The 19,359-nt window shown below is 44.8% G+C and overlaps 1 protein-coding gene across 1 annotated transcript in view; it reads right to left on the minus strand.

Moving 5' to 3' along the window:
• SCML4 (Scm polycomb group protein like 4) overlaps nucleotides 1-19,359 on the minus strand; it is a 71,144-nt gene that overhangs the window by 17,463 nt on the left and 34,322 nt on the right. The window contains exons 5-6 of the mRNA XM_027634158.1: nucleotides 17,186-17,386; nucleotides 14,044-14,238 (exon numbers count right to left, since the gene is read on the minus strand). Coding sequence (XP_027489959.1) covers nucleotides 14,044-14,238; nucleotides 17,186-17,386 — 396 coding nt within the window. The remainder of the gene's footprint in view (nucleotides 1-14,043; nucleotides 14,239-17,185; nucleotides 17,387-19,359) is intronic.

A 19,359-nucleotide genomic window follows, 5' to 3' on the forward strand; every position in this document is an offset into this window, starting at 1 on the left:
GTGATTGAGCTAAATACCTTGCTTTTCAGACTCCTCCCAATAAACCAAAGAAAATCCAATCAAGCCTCCTCATTCAAAGGAATTTAATTACTGTGTAGAACACTTGCAATAAAAGCCTCTTACGCATAAAGAAGACGGCTCTTTCTGCAGCATCCTGCCTGCACTGCATGGAATAATTATGCCTCTTGTGAATCATTACCTCTTTATTCCAGGAAAAGAATGCTCTTTTAATATGATTACAATATGAAGAAGACATAGACTATCAAGACAACAAACAGCACATTAAAAGAGCCTGGCTAAATAAACAGCATACAGCTTTTATTACTAGGGATTTAAATTACTCCAAAATTTGTGAGCAGACACCAGGGATTTTTTGACTGGTGTTGGACTCTCTCAGTATTCTGTGTGAAATAAGATATGTGCAGATGAAATCTTCCTGTGGAAGGACACCCACGACTTGTGTGCAAGAGAGTTGTGTGCAAGACTGTGACGAGGAGCCAATTGCTCTGTTCTGTTCCTAACCTTGCCTAAGATTCTTTTCTTGATCTAGATCAATTTATTCCACGTCTCCGCTTTGAGCTCCAAAATGGTAGTAATGATGTCTATTGTCACAGACCAAGCAGGAGCCTCCATGCATTACTGTATGAAACATTCCCTAGTGGAAGGTGCTCTGGAAATTTGAAAAGTCATATTAATGTCTTCATTGGACCATTACGGTTGGGATGACTGAGAAACTGGTTGGATGATCAGGCTCAGTGGGTGGCAGTTGACAGGTTGCATGGAGGCCAGTACGAATCATGGTACCACAGGGATCTAACCTGGCATCCAGATTTGGTCTCTGAAATATCAGGCAGACATGGACAAATCAGTGAGTTCAGTGGAGGGCCATCAAGAGGCCTGGGGCCTGAAGCACTTGCCCTGCTCAGGAGAGGTGGGAGAACAGGACTTATTCAGCCTGGGGAGAGGAAGCTTGGGGTGTGAACCTAGCAGCAGCCCCACAGAACCCACAGGGAGGTTGCTAAAAAGATAGAGCCAGGCTGTTCACTGTGCTGTGTGGCAGGTGAACAAGAGACAACAAGCAAAACTTGAAATGAAAATTTCAGACTGCATATAAGGAGAAACCTTTTACCCATGAGTACAGTGGGGTGGTGGAAGAGGCTGCCCAGAGAGACTCTGCAGACCGGACTGGACAAGGCCCTGAGCAACCTGGTAGGATCCCATATCCCATAGCTGACTCTGCTTTGGGCAAGAGGTTTTACCTGAGACCTCCTGGGGTCTCTTCCCACATGAATTGTTCTACGATCCTATGACTGACATTTGCTCCACTCCAAGAAACAGCCACAGAGGGTGGGGGAGAACCACGATAAGGGCTCATGTTAGGGGTCCAGGGTGTCCCTACTGTGGCACAGAAGGAGGGATGAGCTCCACTGTCCAAAAACTGAAGAAAATGGGGAAGCTCTGTGCTCATATTTCTCCAGCTCCTTGTTAGTTTGTACCACAAAGAAGCTGCATGACTTGGGGTTCCACTGATGATGTACATGAAAATATCTGCCTTTTGTAAGCTCCCAGAAGGCTTTGTAAAGTGTATGGCTTTCACAGCTTCTAATCCCACTTTGACCAATTAGGAAAAAAACATGTTTTTTTAGACAATAGAAGAAAATATGACTCTCTGTTGAGGTTTAAAATGCAACGGTTTCATGAATCTGTAGCTTAGCCCTTTTGTATTCTGTCACACTCCATATTTTATTTTCCAGGTAGTCAGTGTCACATACTATTGAGAAATTAACACACAATGCTTTAAAGTAGGATTTATGAGAAAGCTGCTTCAAGCTTTTGCTATAGGCACAGTAGTCTCCTTTACAGCTGTTCACCACTCTGAGATGCTCAAGCCGTTTTGGCATAGTTTTCCTTTCCATGAGTGGTGCACAGGTTATTGGATTGAAAAGCCCAAGGCTGTTACATCCAGCACACCTTAAAATGCAACAACAGAGAAGAGAGAAAAGCCACAATTACTTTTGCAATTTAAAAATACACATTTCTTTATCTGAGTTTCTTTAAAATAACAGGCTGTATTGTCTCTAGCCAGATTCCTGAAGATTAGGCAGCTGAGAGTTAGAACAGCCTGAGAACCTGCAGCTATCTTCCCAGCTCTGCTGCAGCCTTCTGGAGTGACCTCGGTCAGGTTATCTCTCATCTCTGGACCCCAGTTCTCCATTAGGATGAAGAGAAATACTTGTTTTGTCTCTCACTTCTGGAACACATTAAGTTCTTTGCCTCAGTCCTATTTGTTTGCCACTATGGAGTACCACATAGATGCATACTGCAGCATCTGGGAATAGTGGATCTAATCTCTCACTTTTTCTTCTACATCTTACAAAAAGTCCAAACTTATTCTGCTAAAATTTCTCCTATAGGTAAAAGTTGTTTCTACGTTCCAGAGACACTTTATTCTGCCTTCTCACAGACCAAACATGCCTTGTGCCGCTTTCCTCACCTGCTGCTGCTCCCACACCACTGATTGTATGTCTCTTCCTTTACCTCTCTCAGGCTCCCTTCCCTAATACCCCCGCCCAGTTTCTCCCTCTATTCTTCCCCATCATGTCTTTCTGCTGCTTCTTCCATCGTATTCCTACAATCTCTTGCTCTAACACTGCTTTCCTGCACCTGCAGTGTCACCCTCTTCCCATTTTGCCAGCTATTTTCCTATCTCTCTTTTCTGTTTTCCTTCCTCCCATACTGCTGACCTGCATAGCCATTTCTTCCCCAGGCTGTTCCCTTTCCATCCATCTCCGACTTACATTGATCCAGCTTTCCTTTTCTGATATCCCCATGCCTTTCTCTGGGTTTGCACCCAGATTGCTGCTTGAACAGCAGAGCCGAAGGTCAGGGCAGTGAACTGGGACCAGAGACCCTTCTCCCACTTAACAGGCCATGTCCTGCATAGCCATGGAGTGGCTGCATCTGGGTGAAGGCTTCATGAGGTGCTGCTGGAAACACATACCCCTACCTATGAGCACGCTCCACAGCGATCCCCAAACCAGAGAGGTCTTCTCTCAGACACCAGTATCTTCCTGGGATAACTGCCCTTTCTTCTAGGATAATACTTTAATGTCATTTCATAACCTTTTACTTCGCCACCTGCAATGCCCAATCATTTGTATTTGCTTTAATTAAATTCCCCATTAATTTCTTTTCTTTACAGTCAATATGGGTTTCTTTCTTTCTTTCTTTTCTCTGCCTGCACTCTTTCTTTTTTGTGTCATCTCCTATTCCTCATATCATTTAGTGATGGGCTTTGCCCTCTGACCCTTCTCTGTACCTTTTAAAGTGCTACCATATATTGTCTATAATGGGTTGACCAGATGTGAACTCCGTATTTTAAGCAGCATGATATCATAGCTTCCTCAGACCTCTCCTTTTTCCCAGCCAGGGCCAGCCTTTTTTCATCTCCCAGTCATTTTGAGAGGAGCCACCACAGTGTCAAAATCCTGTTGAGAGACTCCTTCTTTATATGGTTTTATCTTTGCCTGTATTTTATAGTTCCTGAATTTGGCTACAGCTTCCTGCACATGGATGGTATTTGTCCTGACTGGGAGTTGTGGGGGGACAGTTTTAAGCAGCAGCTCAGAAACCCTGCATCTCAGCCTTGATGAAAGTAAAAATAGAAATGAGGAAAAACAAAAAGCAAATGCTGAAATGTGAAAGGAAATTCTTCAGATGAGTTTAACCATAAGTTCAAGCTAGTGTAAGCCAGAAAGGGAGAGAGCAGAAAGATGTAAACAGTATTTAAGATTGTGAAAGATATGCCTTGGCTCTGAACTGCTATCTTCTGTTTAAACATCAACTCTTATAAGATTATAAAAGAACTTTTCCTGTGCCTTCCAAATAGCCTCACACATTTCTGTCCAGTCAGGAACAGAACATGGACCTTATCTTCCCTGTAGCTTGAGCCTGCATGTATCTGTCTAAAGATAGGAGTCTTGTATGATAGATTAGGACTTTCCAGCTCTGCCTGCTATGATTTACTCTGGGATTACAGCACCAGCCCATTCCTTCTAGCTCCATTACCTGTCCAGACATGCAGCACAATGAAAATACGATGTCACCCCTTAGCAGGCATTTCTATACTGTATCAACACCACTCACTCTCTGGTGCATGCATCTGCACACTATACAGCTGGGCAAAGACCCACACCAACCCGAGGCTGCCACAGTTTGGCTGGACATGGAAAACGTTACAGGGAGTGACATCTGGTTTGTGGCATCAGAGTCAAGCTGCTTGCTGCTTGGCAAGGCAGTGTGGCATGGCGACACATCCCCAAGGAGTCACAGCATCCCTGAGGCTGCTGCAGAGAGGCAGTGAGAGAGCAGGCAGCCCAGGGCATCTGCCAACAGCGGTTCAGGACTGTCACGCCTGTGGTTTTCATTCTACAGGATAACTTTTGCATGCGTTACAGGGACACGCAGTTGCATCCACAGGGGAGAAAAAGGGGGGTTACTAGTCAGTCAGAACAGTAAATGTAAATATGCCTTATTCACTTGTGAATGCAGATATTATGAACACTGAAACCATGGTCACACTGTGGAGATAAAACTTGCAATGAATTCTCCAGGGTTTAGTCTAGGGCTTTACTGCACCATGTATCATCTAGCTGCGTCCGAGCTGCTAAAACATATTTTGCAGTAACTGAAATGCCGAATTCCCCAAGGACAAGCTGCCAGTCAGTTAACGTCGAGAATCTAAACTTTTTTAGAGAATTTTCCAAAATCCAGTGTTGTCCTGACTACAAGGTCTTCAGCATAGGCAATTTTTTTTTCATTATTTAAACCATTTCTCTTGAGTGTTTGCAGCCCAGACAGCAGTCTCGTTGTGTTTTATGCAGTAGAACCAAGGAATGAAACCAGCTGGGAACAGATCAGCATGGTTTTATTGTCCAAAATGAATAAAAAGGTAGAGTAAATTCACAAGCTAGCTGCTGACAAATATATTAGATTTAATGATAAAATGTGCTCGTGTGCATAAATAACATATTGAGCAACTTTTTCCATTTTTAAAGTGCTTGGGATGATTGAGTGAATGTATTGTATTGCAATGGAGAGGTTTTAGTCCTGTGATACATCATAGGCTAATTGTTTAGGCACACCCACAAGCTAAGGCAAAGTGATTTCAATGACATAGGGATCCGGCCTTTAGAAAAAGCCTTCCTTTGGTCTCTTCCACCTGATTCAGACCTGCTCCTCCTTTCTCTACCGTTCTCCCTTGCCTTTATGTTATACCAAGGTGTACATCATGAAAAGAAGATTTATCGGGGTTGTACAGTTTTCTGTCTTAGCACAGCAATGGTTCTGCAATGGCAGAGGGAGATGGCCGCAATCAATTTTGTCAGTTTCCAGCTTCTAGCACTAGCTAGAGGGGCTTCTCTATCCAGGTAGTTTATAATGTACTCCATATTCTTATAAATCAGCATTGTTAGAAGTCACAAAAAGCTGTATATAAAATCAACTAGAAGAAAACGACTGTGTTATTTGAAAATTTCAAGGTATTATATATTGGGATTCTCTGCAGATTAAGTACTTAGTGCATTTTTGTTCTGCTACCACCATGATGAATGTCCCTAAATTATATTGCTTAGTACTGGCTTAAAATATTTATCAGCAATTTTTATTGTTTGAAAAACAAATAATTTGATACGTAAGAAGTGAGATGTCTAGAGCAAAGTGCAGTAACTGCAAAATAAGCTGTGCTTGCTCATTAATAAATAATAATAGTCTTATCCAGAATTAGGCAGAGTACATATAAAGCACGAGCCTGTGCATGTGTTTGTATGCAGGTATAAGATCTTTTATAAAGTCTTTGCTTCATTTTTCCCTGCCTACTGCTGCAGCTCAGCTGAACTTTCTGATATTTCTTCTGTTATATAAATACATCATATATGGGCCCTAAAGCCTTAGTACCCTTCACAAAATCTTTCTTTTCCTGTCTTCTCTGCTGCTGCTTCTGACATCCCTGGTTGATCTCAAGCCCAGCAGCTAGGAAATTACCGATTCCCCTTTGTTGAGTCTTTTTATCCCCTCCTCTTTCCGTGATCCTGCAGATCCAGTTTCCCTTCGCATCACTGTGCTGCACTATGCCATGCTGCTGGGGGGGCTGGACATGCCTTGGGACCCTATTTATCTCCAGCCTCACTGCATTTTCCTTAAATTCAGCTTCCCTGATGAAAACTGGTAAGCCACTGCCACCTTATTGTTTAAGTCATTTGTGTAACCTTATCTCTTCCATGAAGAAACCCACCATAAAGTATCTGATTCCCCAAACCACCATTTATAGCTTATTTTCAGTCAGAGGTGGGGAAGTATTTCTCTTGCCCAGCTGCTGGTGGCACATGTCCTTGTCTTGCACCCTTACCTTGCTCATTGCTGCCCATGGCCAGCACCATCCCAGCATGAACACCAAACTGCACAGTCACCACCAACAGTTTGCTTCTGCTACTCTCTTAATTGCTTTAATCCCCTGCTTTGCACTCATTCTGCCAACAGATTATTGTTCTTCCAGCAGATGCTTCAGAAAGTAATTTTGATGTTCTCTGTATAATTACCACAGACAAATAAATCCTAAGGAACTGGGGAGTACTGTTGATTAAACAGTGGCCATGACTTTTCAAGAGAAAAGTGAATGTTTTATTTCCATTAAAATAGTAACGCCATTGTGAGTGGGTTTTCATTTGTTTTGCAGTGAACTGGAAATGGATAGAGAGAAACAGAAGGTAGATAAAGAGAAATAATGTTTAAAGCCTGAAAAAGAGAGCAACATAGGGGAGGTGAAAAACTGAGCTGAAAAACTGAAGAACATCCAAGCAAAAATCAGTAATGTTCCATGAAATAAAACTTGATTCTGCTTTGAAACCTCTGAGAATGAAATAGCTTAAACACCAGACTCCCTTTCCCCCCCCTCAGCTGGCTCTACTGCCTCCCATGGAGGTGCAAACCCAGGCCCTGCCACAGACACCACACACCAGGCAGTCATTATGCAAGGGCCCTCTCATTCAGATTCACAAAATGCAAGCAAGTGTTGTTCTCTCTTCTAAAACCTTCCTTGTTTTACCTTTTGCTTAGTAAGTGCTGGCTTTAACTCTCATAGCCCCTTCACTACCATAGCCAATCTTTCTATTACCCCAGCTGTAATAGCAACCCAGCAGCAAGGAGCTGCACATTTAATGGCCCAAGGGCTCTCAGAGCCTGCGTTGACACACACATGTGGCTCCCAAGTGATGTTGTCTCATGTGGCTTGAATTGGCACAAGGTAAGGATCCCAAGGATCATCTTTTTTCCCACTTGCGTCTTTGAAAAAACAGGTGGGTCATGTTGGCTAATGCTTGCAGCACTTGGATAGATTTTTCATCATCAATTCTGGCTCGTGGCCTGCTCATCTGACTGCTTGAAATACTGGTATATTGGATCACAGGTATTTGTATCAATATTTTAAAAGTTTAGGAATGGAAATTCCTGTTCCAACTTTAATTTAAGCTATTTAAAATAAAAACCTGGACTCCTAACTTTAGATATCTCCTAAGGGAATCGTATCGCTCCAGGGAAAAGTCTTAACCAGCTAAAAAAAAGTTAGAGCTAAACCTGGAGCTCAGAGCTGATTTACCTGACTGGAGGTCTAAAAGTGTCCATGCTTCCTCCACATGGCTATGCTTGTAAAGCTTGAATTAAATGCATATACCCGGGGTATTCTTTTCTATACTGGATATGATCACATCCATCATGTTTCATGCATTTATGCCCATCATTTCATCCACTTTCCTTGCACATACCTTTTCAAATGGAAGTGTCTTTAAACTCCATTTCATAGATTGGCTCTCTTTTCTAACCTCCATGGCTGCAGCCTAGGCAATTTCCAGTGCCTTTGCCATGGCACTGAGCACATCTTGGGCTGAAGACAAAAGGCCTTTTGGCTTTTCATTATTCACCACTGGGAGCAGAGTGCCTAACCCCTTAGGGATAGCTTCTTAAAAGCAATGGATCTTCTTGCACCCCTTCAAGTCAGTGAAGGTAAAACAGCTCAGCAGAATGTGGGAAGGAGGATTTCTCTTGGGCTGGCTGCTGAAGGGTTGTCTGCTTATAGCTTCAGTGCTTAGCATCCACAAGGAGATACAATTTCATAAACTTGTAGGAACAGCAAGGGAGTCTTTCTTCATTTGGGAGTTAGCAAACAATAATCATACAACTTAAAGGTCAGAAAGTTCAATTTATCCAATTCTGCTAATTCTGTAGAGTCCAGAAAGATTACATCACAGACGAATTTTCTCTCTCCCATCTATTTCTTATTTTTCTTCCTGCCAGGATTTGCCCCTTAGTGTACATTTTATTAGTTTCTTCTGATCTAGGTTTAAAGGATCTGAATGCTAAAGCCTCTGCTGCCACCCTAATGAAACCCCTCCACAGGAGCATTGGCTGACTTGCTGTTTTCTTTCACCCTTCCGCCTTTACTTCCTACCTTTTGAACCATCCTAAACTGTTCCTGCCCCCTCCACCATGTTTCAGGACTACAACATGCAGCTCCAGCTGCAGTTGCCTCTCCTGCTGTTCTGTCACAGAGTTACCACCCTGGACACCTTGCTTCAGGAAACCAGTCCTAGACATGATGCTCCAGCTGCAAGAAGGAAGGGAGGAAGGAAGGAAGCCTTACTTGGCTTGGCTTTACTGCAGGCTCTGTCATCAATCCAAATGCCACAAAGACCAGATGAACTTTTTATATTATACTTTGTTGTGGCTGGATGGCTCACTCCCTCTTTAAGAGTGACCTTAATATTTTATTTATTGTTTAAAGGATAATGATCATGGTAGAAGAATATATGAGGCAATAAATGGCCTTTGCAGGTAATTAAATGCTGAGGAGTGCCGAAGCTATTGATAGCCATAAAAGCTATTTATTCTGAGTGTGCTGAGAAGCCAGGAGCACTCTTCCTCGTAGCATGCAACAAGACAAGATTAAACAAGCCACGGATACTAGAAAGGGGAAAGACAACATTTTTCTTGCCCTCTCAGGGCTTGAAATTTCTGAGCTGCTGTTTATTTGTTGCTTAGGACTGAAAATATTGATTGTAATAATATGTGGTTTTCTATCATATTATTCGTTTTTCCTGGCTGTTTCAGAAGGGCTTTGCACATGGTGACAAGAATTATTGCCCTCCTTCGACAAATGCTCAAATAAAAGCACAGCATGGAAGGGTGACTTGCCCACACAGTCAATGGGAAAGTCTTATAAAAATCCAGCTCCCAGGCTAGTATCCTGCCCACTAGTCACTCTCCTACTGTGCATTGCTATAGCACTTCTCATACCAGCTTTTCAAGTGCTTGTGGATAGGAAGAGCTCACCTTCCTATAGACAGAGGTGCTAATGTAGCATAGGGTACCTCTACCTCTACCTCTGCTGTGCTTCTGCTCCATATAGATCCACATACATCCATATGCTCCATACAGATCCCTACCTCCAGGAAGTGCCACAAGAAGAGATGCTGTTCTCCTGTGGACAGTGGTAGGGAACTCCATATGGTGTCTAAGCACACAAATTTGATTTGGCCATGGGGAGAAGATCAAGGCTGGGGACATACCCAGTGCCTCACACCACTGCCTGTGAAAAGGTGGCACAGCACCACGGAGAGAATTGAATCTGACAATGAGACCCATTTCAAGAACAACCCCATAGACACCTGGGCCAGAGAGCACGGTTTTCCTTTCCTTTTACTTTTCACCCAGGGGGGCCATGTGGTGCTCAGCACAGGGGCCAACGAACACTGTTCTGTTCTTGTCCCAGGGTGCTGGGTTATACGTCTGTTTCTGGGGGTTAAAACCAGTTTTTCTCTGTATCATTGTATTTATTGTAATCTCTTTTAGTATATTATAACTCTGACTTGTAATCTCTCTTGAGTTGCGTCCTTTTCTCCTGCCGGTTTACTTTTAAAACAGCACAGAGAGAAATAATGAAAGCTGACCACAAACTGTGTGTATGGAGGCAACAGGATCTCTGGTGGCTTTCCATCATGTAGTCCCGGGCAAACTCCACAGCATTTTCTGCACAGGTCACCCAGCTCTTGCCATCATTTTAGCTCAAGCTACACTGCTGCTGTCATGGAAAATTCTGGGGTGCAAGTTCAGAGGTGCTTTGAACCCAGGTGCTGTGGGGACAGGTAACATCTCAGGATTTGCTGTAATGCAGACCTGAAGCCAGGATTTCCCAGATGAAGTCCTGGGAGTCATCCCACAGCTGCTGCCCACAAAGTGCTCTAGTGAGCCAGAAAGTCCCTTCACATCCAAGAAAGAGATATAGGAATGTCCGCAGTTGTGCCAGGACAAGGCAGTGAAGCCACTGACATTGGGAGAGGGCTGGAGAGGAGCCCTCACCCTACCATGGGGCTACGGGATGCTGGTGTGAGAGGCATTGGCAGGGCAGGCAGAGCTGGGGCTCAGGTGCAGGGAGGGTAATGCACAGCCGACAAGGCTCATTGCAGAGGCCAGCACTAGGTACAGCGTGGTGAGTGTGTACTTAGACGCGTAAAACACGGTTGTAAGTGATGTATGCATATGTCAACAAATCCCACCTGGCCTGTACACAGCCATTAGCATCTGGCAGTTTGCTGTGAGCATAGATGAATAAAGGCTTAAGAGCACGTGCTTTGGGGCAAGGTTAAAAGGTGACTTCTGTATGGTGTAAGTGGATTAATATGAGTGGATATGATGCTGGCTTCTCTCATTTCTGACAGTGTAAATCAAGAGTAAATGCACCAAAGTCAATACATGTATTAGATTCATTGGTGCACAGGGGCTGAAAAACACGTGATTTTAAAAGAAAGAACATCTTGATTACAAGCTGGAGAACATAAAGAATGAAAAATGTGGCTGTTTTTCATGGGTTCCTGTGGTGTTTTGTTATGGTCCTGCTTCTTCCATACAAGCTTTATCCCAACAGGCATCTGACAGACCTGTCTGCAAGCAGAGCTCCTACTGTCCTTATTGTTACTATGGGGAGACCCTGTCTCTGCCCTGTGTAGCAGAGGACCCCCCTGTGCTGACCTTCGTGCAGAGAAATGCTAGCTCCTGTGGAGACGGAAGGAGATTTAGGCAATAAACCATTAAACATAGACTCAGTGCCTCAAACTGGAGTTACTCCAGTGGTGCCAGTGGAGCTGTTGTATACAAACAGACACAATGAACAGGAATGCTGTGTACCTGCCTGATTCCATCTGAGTACAACACAAAGGGTGAGGGACCATCACTCCAGTTCCTCTACCACACAGACATGGACAAACAGCTCCTGAGCTGGGCACTACTTGCCCTGGGGAAGAGGCAGCTTTTCCCCTCTCCAAAATTCCCCATTTCAAGTGCTTTATGCGGCAGAGTTAATTTCTCCTTCCATGCCTTCATGTGTGCTTTAGGACTGAGAAATAATCTAGTAGCTGGGTTTTCCAGACAACTACCTGGCTGCATGGAAACCAGCCCCCATCTTTTCAGCTTGCATCTTGGGGCCCACAGGCACGCAGTGGATTAGATGGCGAAGCTGCTGATCTCTCCTTCCACCATCCCCACAGGCCATGGGACAGGCGTCAGTAGAGCTGAAACTGTCCTCAAATCCTGTCTCATCATTTTCCAGTTAATCTTTGTTGGAAGGAGCATTCCCTCTTGGGGCTGTCAGCTCAAACAGCCACTTGAGCACCCAAATGCTCTGGAAAGAGCACTGCTTATCACAGCCTCTCTCACTGCAGGATCAGATAGCTCTTCCATAGAATCATAGAGTGCTTTGGGTTGGAAGGCACCTTAGAGATCATCTAGTTCCAACTTCTCACCTCCAGACATGGGCAGGGATGCCACCCACTAGACCAGTTTGCCCAGGGCCCCATCCAACCTGGCCTTGAACACTTTCAGAGATGGAGCATCTACAGCTTCTCTGAGCAACCTGTTTCCTCACCACTCTCACAGTAAATTTCTTCCTAATACCTAATCTAAACCTCCCTGGCTAGCCCAGACTCCCAGCCCATGCTGCTTCTGGGAAGCTTTTAATTGTCCCCCCCATAGACCCAGTAGGAGACCCAGGAAACAGAAGCCTTGCCTACACCTACATCTCCTGTCCAGTTTGAGGGAAAAAAAATATTTAGCCCCTTCCTCCGCGTCTGGGGAGATCCGATGGGAATGGTGCCAGGGACATCTGCACTGAAATTTTGTGGGGAGGGAGATTCTCATGGTGTAACAGCAACTGTAAAAACTCCGGTTGTGGAGCTGCCTTCTATCCCATGCTGTGCAAAAGTAAATGCAAATGTACATGCAAATTAGAATGCAAACACAAATGCCAGGCCTCCTGGGCTGCATTCGCTCAGTGCTACAGAAATCCCTTGACCTCTCAGAAACATTCAGCTTGCTGCAAATGTCGTAGTCAAGAGAAAAATACTGCTTTTCAGTCTGGGCTCCTGCCTTTCCTCTCCTATGTGAAAGAGTGGCAGCTGGATTTCTTTGCACAAAAAGAATATTTCTGCACTGTGTGCACAGCCCTCTCCAGCTTTGGTGTGCAGTCTTCACACTTAGGGTCTTCCTGGCAAACAAACCATTCATAATTGTGGACACTAAAACACCTTTCTCTTGGCCAGCATGTATCTGCCATTAAACTGAATGCATGAGAGACACCCACAGTGTTGTTAATAAAAGAAAAGGAAAAATAATTTAAGTCAGGAGGAAGCCTGCAGGTGAAATGAAGGCTCATGCCCATAATTTGCATTTTTCCTTTTTACTAAACTAGTTTTTGCAAAGTCCATAGAGGGCCCCCGGGCAACCTTCTAGCCACTGATTGCAGATGGAGGCTGCAAGCATACCCCAATTCCATGGGGGCTGCCTGGGGCCACACCCCATCCCAACATACTGTGGTGTGGGCAAGAAGGAACCTCAGGTCCCATGCATCTGGGAGTCCAGTGTTGCTCTGGGCAGGTAGCTCTCTGGGCCACCACCATCCTTGGGTGCATCTGCCCCACACCATAGCCCCTTCATTCTTTGTCCCACATGGTCTAGCACTAAGAGAAGGAACTTGCTGGTGGCCAGAGATTTTTTAAGGAGAAACATTCCTGAAAGTAGCAAAGCAAACCACTTAGCAGTCACAACTCATTTAGGTTTACACTCATGGATGGAGGTGACAGATCAGGATCCAGTCTTACTGTGTTACTGCTAATAATGTGTACCCTAGGTTTATCCTGGTAACCTTGACCCAAAACTGCAGTGCTGCAGGTGGCTCCCCACCCTCACCCAGTAAGAGGCCCACTCGAGTGAAGGCAGACCGTCCTGCTTTGCAGGTGATCCTTAAAAAAAGCTGCATGCAAGCTGGGAAGCACACAGGTGCTGGAGCAGTGCCAGGTCAGAGAATACCTGTTATGGCATGCCGTGATGACGACAAAGTGTGGATTGGGATCCACACACTCACCCAGCCTCCCACTCCCCCTGTAGGCAATGAGCCAAGGCAGCACATGAACAGAGGGGTATGAGGACCCGGGACAGGCATCATTGTGCGGAGGGGCTGTAAACAGAGAGGGCTTGGTAGTCAGTGGGGATACTTTAGTGTCTAATATGGTGGTTGAATGCTATGAAAAAAGGAAAATTTCCCCTCTACCTTCCTGCCTGCCTGAAACTTGAAGGAACTTAATCCATTTGAGGCTTCTACCTCACAGTCAGGTATGCTTGAGGAGGCTAAAAGTTACAGGAGAAAATTGACAGAAACAAAGACAACGATAGCATACAAGTCTTGTTTCCTTAGGAAAAGAGATAAAAGAAACATAAAAATATAAAATAATTTTAAAATTATCCCTATCCCTGTTGCTCCTCAACACAGTGGTGCTCAGCTGAAAGCCTCCTCCATAGCTACTGGGAAAAATACTGCCAATCAGCCTGCTGCCTTCCTCTGGAAAGGCCTGCGGTTCTCTATCATATACAGTACAGCACCCCCCCAAAGACAGTAATTTCTTTAGGTCTGTTAAATCTTGAGCAAAAGCTGATCAAGCAGCCTACCTGCCTCCACCCGTCTGTTTTCATACACCTCCGGGCTTTCCATCACAGCGTTGTACTGCTGGAAAGGTTGGTTGCTGAAGAGATTGTCGCACAAGAGGCTGCGACACAGCTTCTTCAGGAAACGTAGGACATATCCAATGCTGTTCACTACCAGTAGGCTCTGGAGATGCTGCTTCCCCTCAAAAGAAGCTGAAACTGGAAAGCAAACAGGAGCAATTCAATACCTGGGGATGCATGGCAAGAAGAAGAATGAGAGCAAGGGAAATGATTTTACTCAAGTGTTTGCATGTCTTAAAATATTTTGCATAATTACCTTACCTGAGGCACATAACAAACTGGAGGAGCTTAAGGAGCTGAGTTTTTTTGACCCAAATCACCTTCCCCCTAGAGTGCTGAAAGATGCTGACTAGCATGGCCAGCCGTGCAAGGATTTCTAATATATGCATCCATCTGAAAACTGTATTGTGTGATTGGAGGCAATTATGATACCCTGGTCTAAGGAAGGGGAAAGAAAGTGATCTGCAGTGATCACTAACAGTGATGGGTTATTTGGCTGTCTTCAGCAATACCCAAGATTTTAAAAGATAATGGGGAGATAATTAAAGACATGGCTCTGAATGAGTAAAACGTACCAAGGTTGTACTGAAGAGAGAGGGAACAGCTTCATCGTGGATCTGTACTCACTGAGTTAATTGCATTTATAGGCAAGGGAAGGTTAGCAGTTGTGTTCTATCCAGAATTCAGTAAAGTGTGAGGAATCTTTCATTAAACTGGAAATCATGGCATACGAAAGGTGGGTCAAGAAACAACAACAGAGTCTGCTGGCAGGACACTTCAAGTCCTGGAGAGGGAGCTGCAGTAGTCTGCGCTGGCACAAAAAGATTTTGTGGATGCTGTAAGCTAGAAGACATTATCAATGGAAAAGAAGATTGGAAGATTGCACAGAAAGGATTGACTAATTTTGAATTCTGTAATAGCAAAAATTAGTAGAAAAAAATTCTAGAATGTACACAGCAATCCATAACTATTTGAGGAGACTCAGTACAACCTGATGAGAGAAGAAATGATTAAACAAGCTCACCAGATGACAATAAGTCACCGAGGTAACACAGTGATAAAAAAGTCAGATACACTTCAAGAAGATGTAGAAAAAAGCATTTCCAGGAGAGAAAAGGGATTGTTAATGCCACTATATAACGTCCTGGTGAAACCTGAGATGGACTGATGGGAACCACTCTGGTCATCCAGCTCTCCACAAATACATCTAAAATTGAACTCAGGGGAGAGAAAAGAGCAATTAAAATTCCTGGGCAAAGCTGTCAGGGGATATGTTTAGCCAGGAACCTGGGAGAGGTGGAGGGGTCACAACAAACCCACCAGAATCAGTTATAGCAGGACACATACAGTGTCAACAGGTCTGTAGAAAGGACTACATGATGTAGCTGCCTGGACTCCTCCACCTGGGAGGTTTTTTCCCAATCCTACAGCCTCCTATCACTGCTAACAAGGACAAATCATAACGTTAGACTTATAATTTTTGGGATAACTTCAGAGATTTCCTGTTGGCCTGAGTTGCTGTGAGGGATCGTGCTCCACAGCCAGTTGAACATCTGTGAGTCAAGCCGTGGGAAGATTGGAAAGCCCGTGACAAAATTTGTCTGCGCTGCTGCTGAGCTGGGAGTGAGGTGCAATTGCAGAGCCATGCCATGACTAGGAGGCCATTCACCCCTCCTTAATGACTAGAAGAAGCATGAGGTTGGAAGCAATGTTACCCAGGTGCTTTTAACTCAAGTGAGGCTGAAGTTGAGTCAGCTCGGAGGAACTGCAACCAAGGAGTTTGGCAGGCTTGGTGCATAACGTGACTGTCCTGGTTGTAATGAAAATCATATATGCAGCACAGAACTAGGCAAAAATGAAGATTTGCACTAAATTGCTTCAGTCTCATGTTTCTGTGAACAAGTCTGGATCATTCTCAGACTATTTCTGATGTCCCATAGGGAAGGCACACCTGTGATGAGAGAGAACTAGAGGAGAGGGAAGAAGCAGGATTTATATGTTGCACAGAGGGCCAGCGCTTAGGCTCCCACACAAGAAGATCCCAATGGCACAGCTGAGCAGCTGCAGTCCCTGTGAAGCTGGACTTGTAGTCCTTGGCTTGACTCATCTGCAGCATCTTATTGGAGAGTTCTGTTCCATATTCCCACCATTGTTTCATTCACACGGCATCCCCATGAGCCAAAACAGTGTTGTGACACAAAACTCTAGCTGTGATAAAAAAAAAAATTCATGTTAAATCTGAGAGCCAGGCCAGGGTATTTAGTGTGGGACACGAGAGACTCATCAGGACACAGCAAGAAGTGCCACCGCAGGAAGATGAGGGACTCCTGGGAAATCCCCCTTGATCTCTGATTCTCTCTGATATACTTGCATAGTCCTGCTGCACGGGGAATTGCCATGGAACTTTTGCAATTTCTGCAGCTGAGAGCAGGTTTGGGTCATGAACTGCAGGGGCAGGATGTACCAGTAGCTGAACTCCATAAGAATTGTCCTTTAGAGCAACATAGAATCAAAGTCATAGAATGGTTTTATCTGGAAGGGACCTTTAAAAGTCACTTAGTCGAACCCTCCTTCAGTAAGCAGGGAAATCTTCAGATAGATCAGATTGCTCCAAGGCCTATCCAACCTGGCCTTGAACACTTTCAAGAACGGGGCATCCATTACCTCTCCAGGCAACCTGTTCCAGTGTTTTACCACCCTCATTGCATGAGGCATGCATGTGTACTTGTGGTGATAATGTATGTCATGAAGTGGGCTGGCATTGCTGCTCATTCTTGTATGGCTGCATGAAATCCTCAGCTCACACCCTAGGCCCCAGAACTGTTCCCAAGAGTGGTAAATGCCAGATTTTGAAGCGCCTGTTCCTCTCCTGAAACAACACTGCAATACACTTTACTGATATTCTTTCATCTGATGCCAAAGCAATTCCTGCAGCAGCTCATTTTACAAAGGTGTAAATGATGTTCAAAGCTGGTTACCAGCCCACTGATGTGAATGGGACAGCCAGGGCAGTCAGGTTTGGGGATTAGGTTAAGAATTCAAGCACTTTCCTACTGGCCACAAACCCCTTACAAAGGTGCTTTACCTGACACCATCTCGCCTCCATAGCCCTGCCTGATGAGGGAGAAGACCACCTTTTGCTGGAGCGCACAGTCGATGCAGGCTTGCACTGCGTGCTGCAGGGCCACCGATGGCCGCTCTGGCCCAAAGCGCTCTGGCAGCTGCTGCACCTTTTTTCTGTCAAGGTACGGCCCCAGATTCGCTTGTTTGTTGACATAAATGCAGACTGTAGACATAAAATCCCAACAAGGTTATTACAAAACAGTCCTGAGAGCATCCTAGAAAATACTAGAGTCATATTCTATTTATATAGAATATAATTTATATATATAATATATATATATTTTATATATAATTTCTATTTATTTTCAAAGTTCTTGCATTCACTGGTGAACTGTTGCTATTTGCAATGGCAGAGCCAGACTTCCTCACACTGATCACTCACTGCCAAAGCAAAGCAAGATGAGTTTAGGTCTAGCTCAGTGTCACAGCTTAGGATAAGCTACATGCATCTAAAGAAGCTCCTGTGTATGCCTGGGGTCTTAAGTCTACCTTGTCCATGCAGCTTGTGACCAGAAAAATGCCCTGGGAGTGCAGGACAGTGACTCACAAGGGAGACTTCACAATAAGGGGTGAATGCTAGCCCAAGGTGTGTTTTGGAGTTGTTTGTTTCATTTTCTCTATGTATGTTTACACTGGTTCATTGAGAGCCACTCTGAGAAGCACTGCTCTGAGATGAGTTTTGGAAAGACTTCGGATCCTTGCTTCTTCTGACACTAATGCAGCTGTAATTTCTGGAGGGTTATGCCACACTGAGCTGCACAGTGCCACAGCAGAGACTCTGGCCTTGGGATCTTCCTGACCCTCCATGACCAACCCAGCACTCTACAAACTGTATTGTATCAAGGGAAACTGTACATGGTGTGCAGTGCTACATCCCCATTAGGAACCACAGCAGAGAGACTGTGCTGCACAGGGGGTCTTGTGAGGGAATCTGTACCAGCCTCTCCACAGCCAAGCCCTGCATGCCTCTTCTCATAAGCCATTGCCTGCAGAGGCAGTTTTTCTACATGCCATCAGGCCTGCCATCAATAGCCAAAAGATCAGTGTTCTCCTCACTACCATGAACTTATTTTAAACTTGGCTGAGGCTAACTGTATCTTGGAGAAAGTGGAGATAACGCTGCTGTAACTAAGGGCAACTAAGACACAGCTTTAAGTCAGGCTAAAGTGAGACGTATTATAATAGCTGGCTGAGTGTGCTCGAGCTGTCATCTCTCAAACAATATAACATTACCCTCTGACAGAAATCAGATATGTGACAAAAAAACCCCATCAAGTGGAGTGGAGGACATGATGACAGCTGTGTAAAGTTGGAAATAATTTATGGTTTGCATCACTGTAATGAAAATCTAGTGCGACTGTCACAGTGCACTCTGCTACCCCATCTAGCAGGGAATGGCAGAAGGGGCTCAAGCAGTATATCCTAGGTAAACAGGAGTATAATAGCAATCATACTTATCATTACATACCACTTTACACCTTCCAAGTGCCAAACAAACAAAGGAATAGTGCACTAAAATACAGCAGCAGCATGCATGAATTGGAGGGGGATGTCAGAGTGCAGCTTTCCCAGCGTGCCACACCTCAACAAATCTGCAGAATGTGACTTCTGCTGTGACCCTGACTGGTTTTGTCGGGGTCAGCTGCAGCTGTGGGAGAGACTCTGCAGCCTGCAGGCAGTGTGCTGAGTCCCTCACTGGGGAGCAGGGATCCCTATGGTCCTTTTGGTGCAGATAGGCAGGCAAAAGCCAGCTAGAGCTTCCCTCCATCTCTTGCAAACCCTGCTCTGGTGGGAGGCTGCATTCACCATTGGGAAGGTACTGGGAGAAAAGGTGCCCATGGGGGTGGGCAGAAAGAGATGTGGGGCACTGCATCCACAGAGCCTGAAAAGATTCACGGAACCTCTGCCTTTGCCACCAGTCCGTGATCTGGTGGAACTGGTGTGGACTGTGCCTCCCTATCCCCCTTCAGAAGCAGCCCCAGGCACATCTCTCAGGGCAGTGCTGTGAAACACCACTCGGCTGATGTTTGCCAAGTGCTTTGCAGACTTTGTATGTGAAGGGATAAATGAGAATAAAATATATTATTATCGTCATTGTTGCTGTGTTTAGTGTCATTCTGCCACCAGAGCAGATGG

The sequence above is a fragment of the Corapipo altera genome, unplaced genomic scaffold (genome assembly GCF_003945725.1).
Source record: "Corapipo altera isolate COAL_440 unplaced genomic scaffold, ASM394572v1 2b, whole genome shotgun sequence".
Lineage (NCBI taxonomy): Eukaryota > Metazoa > Chordata > Aves > Passeriformes > Pipridae > Corapipo > Corapipo altera.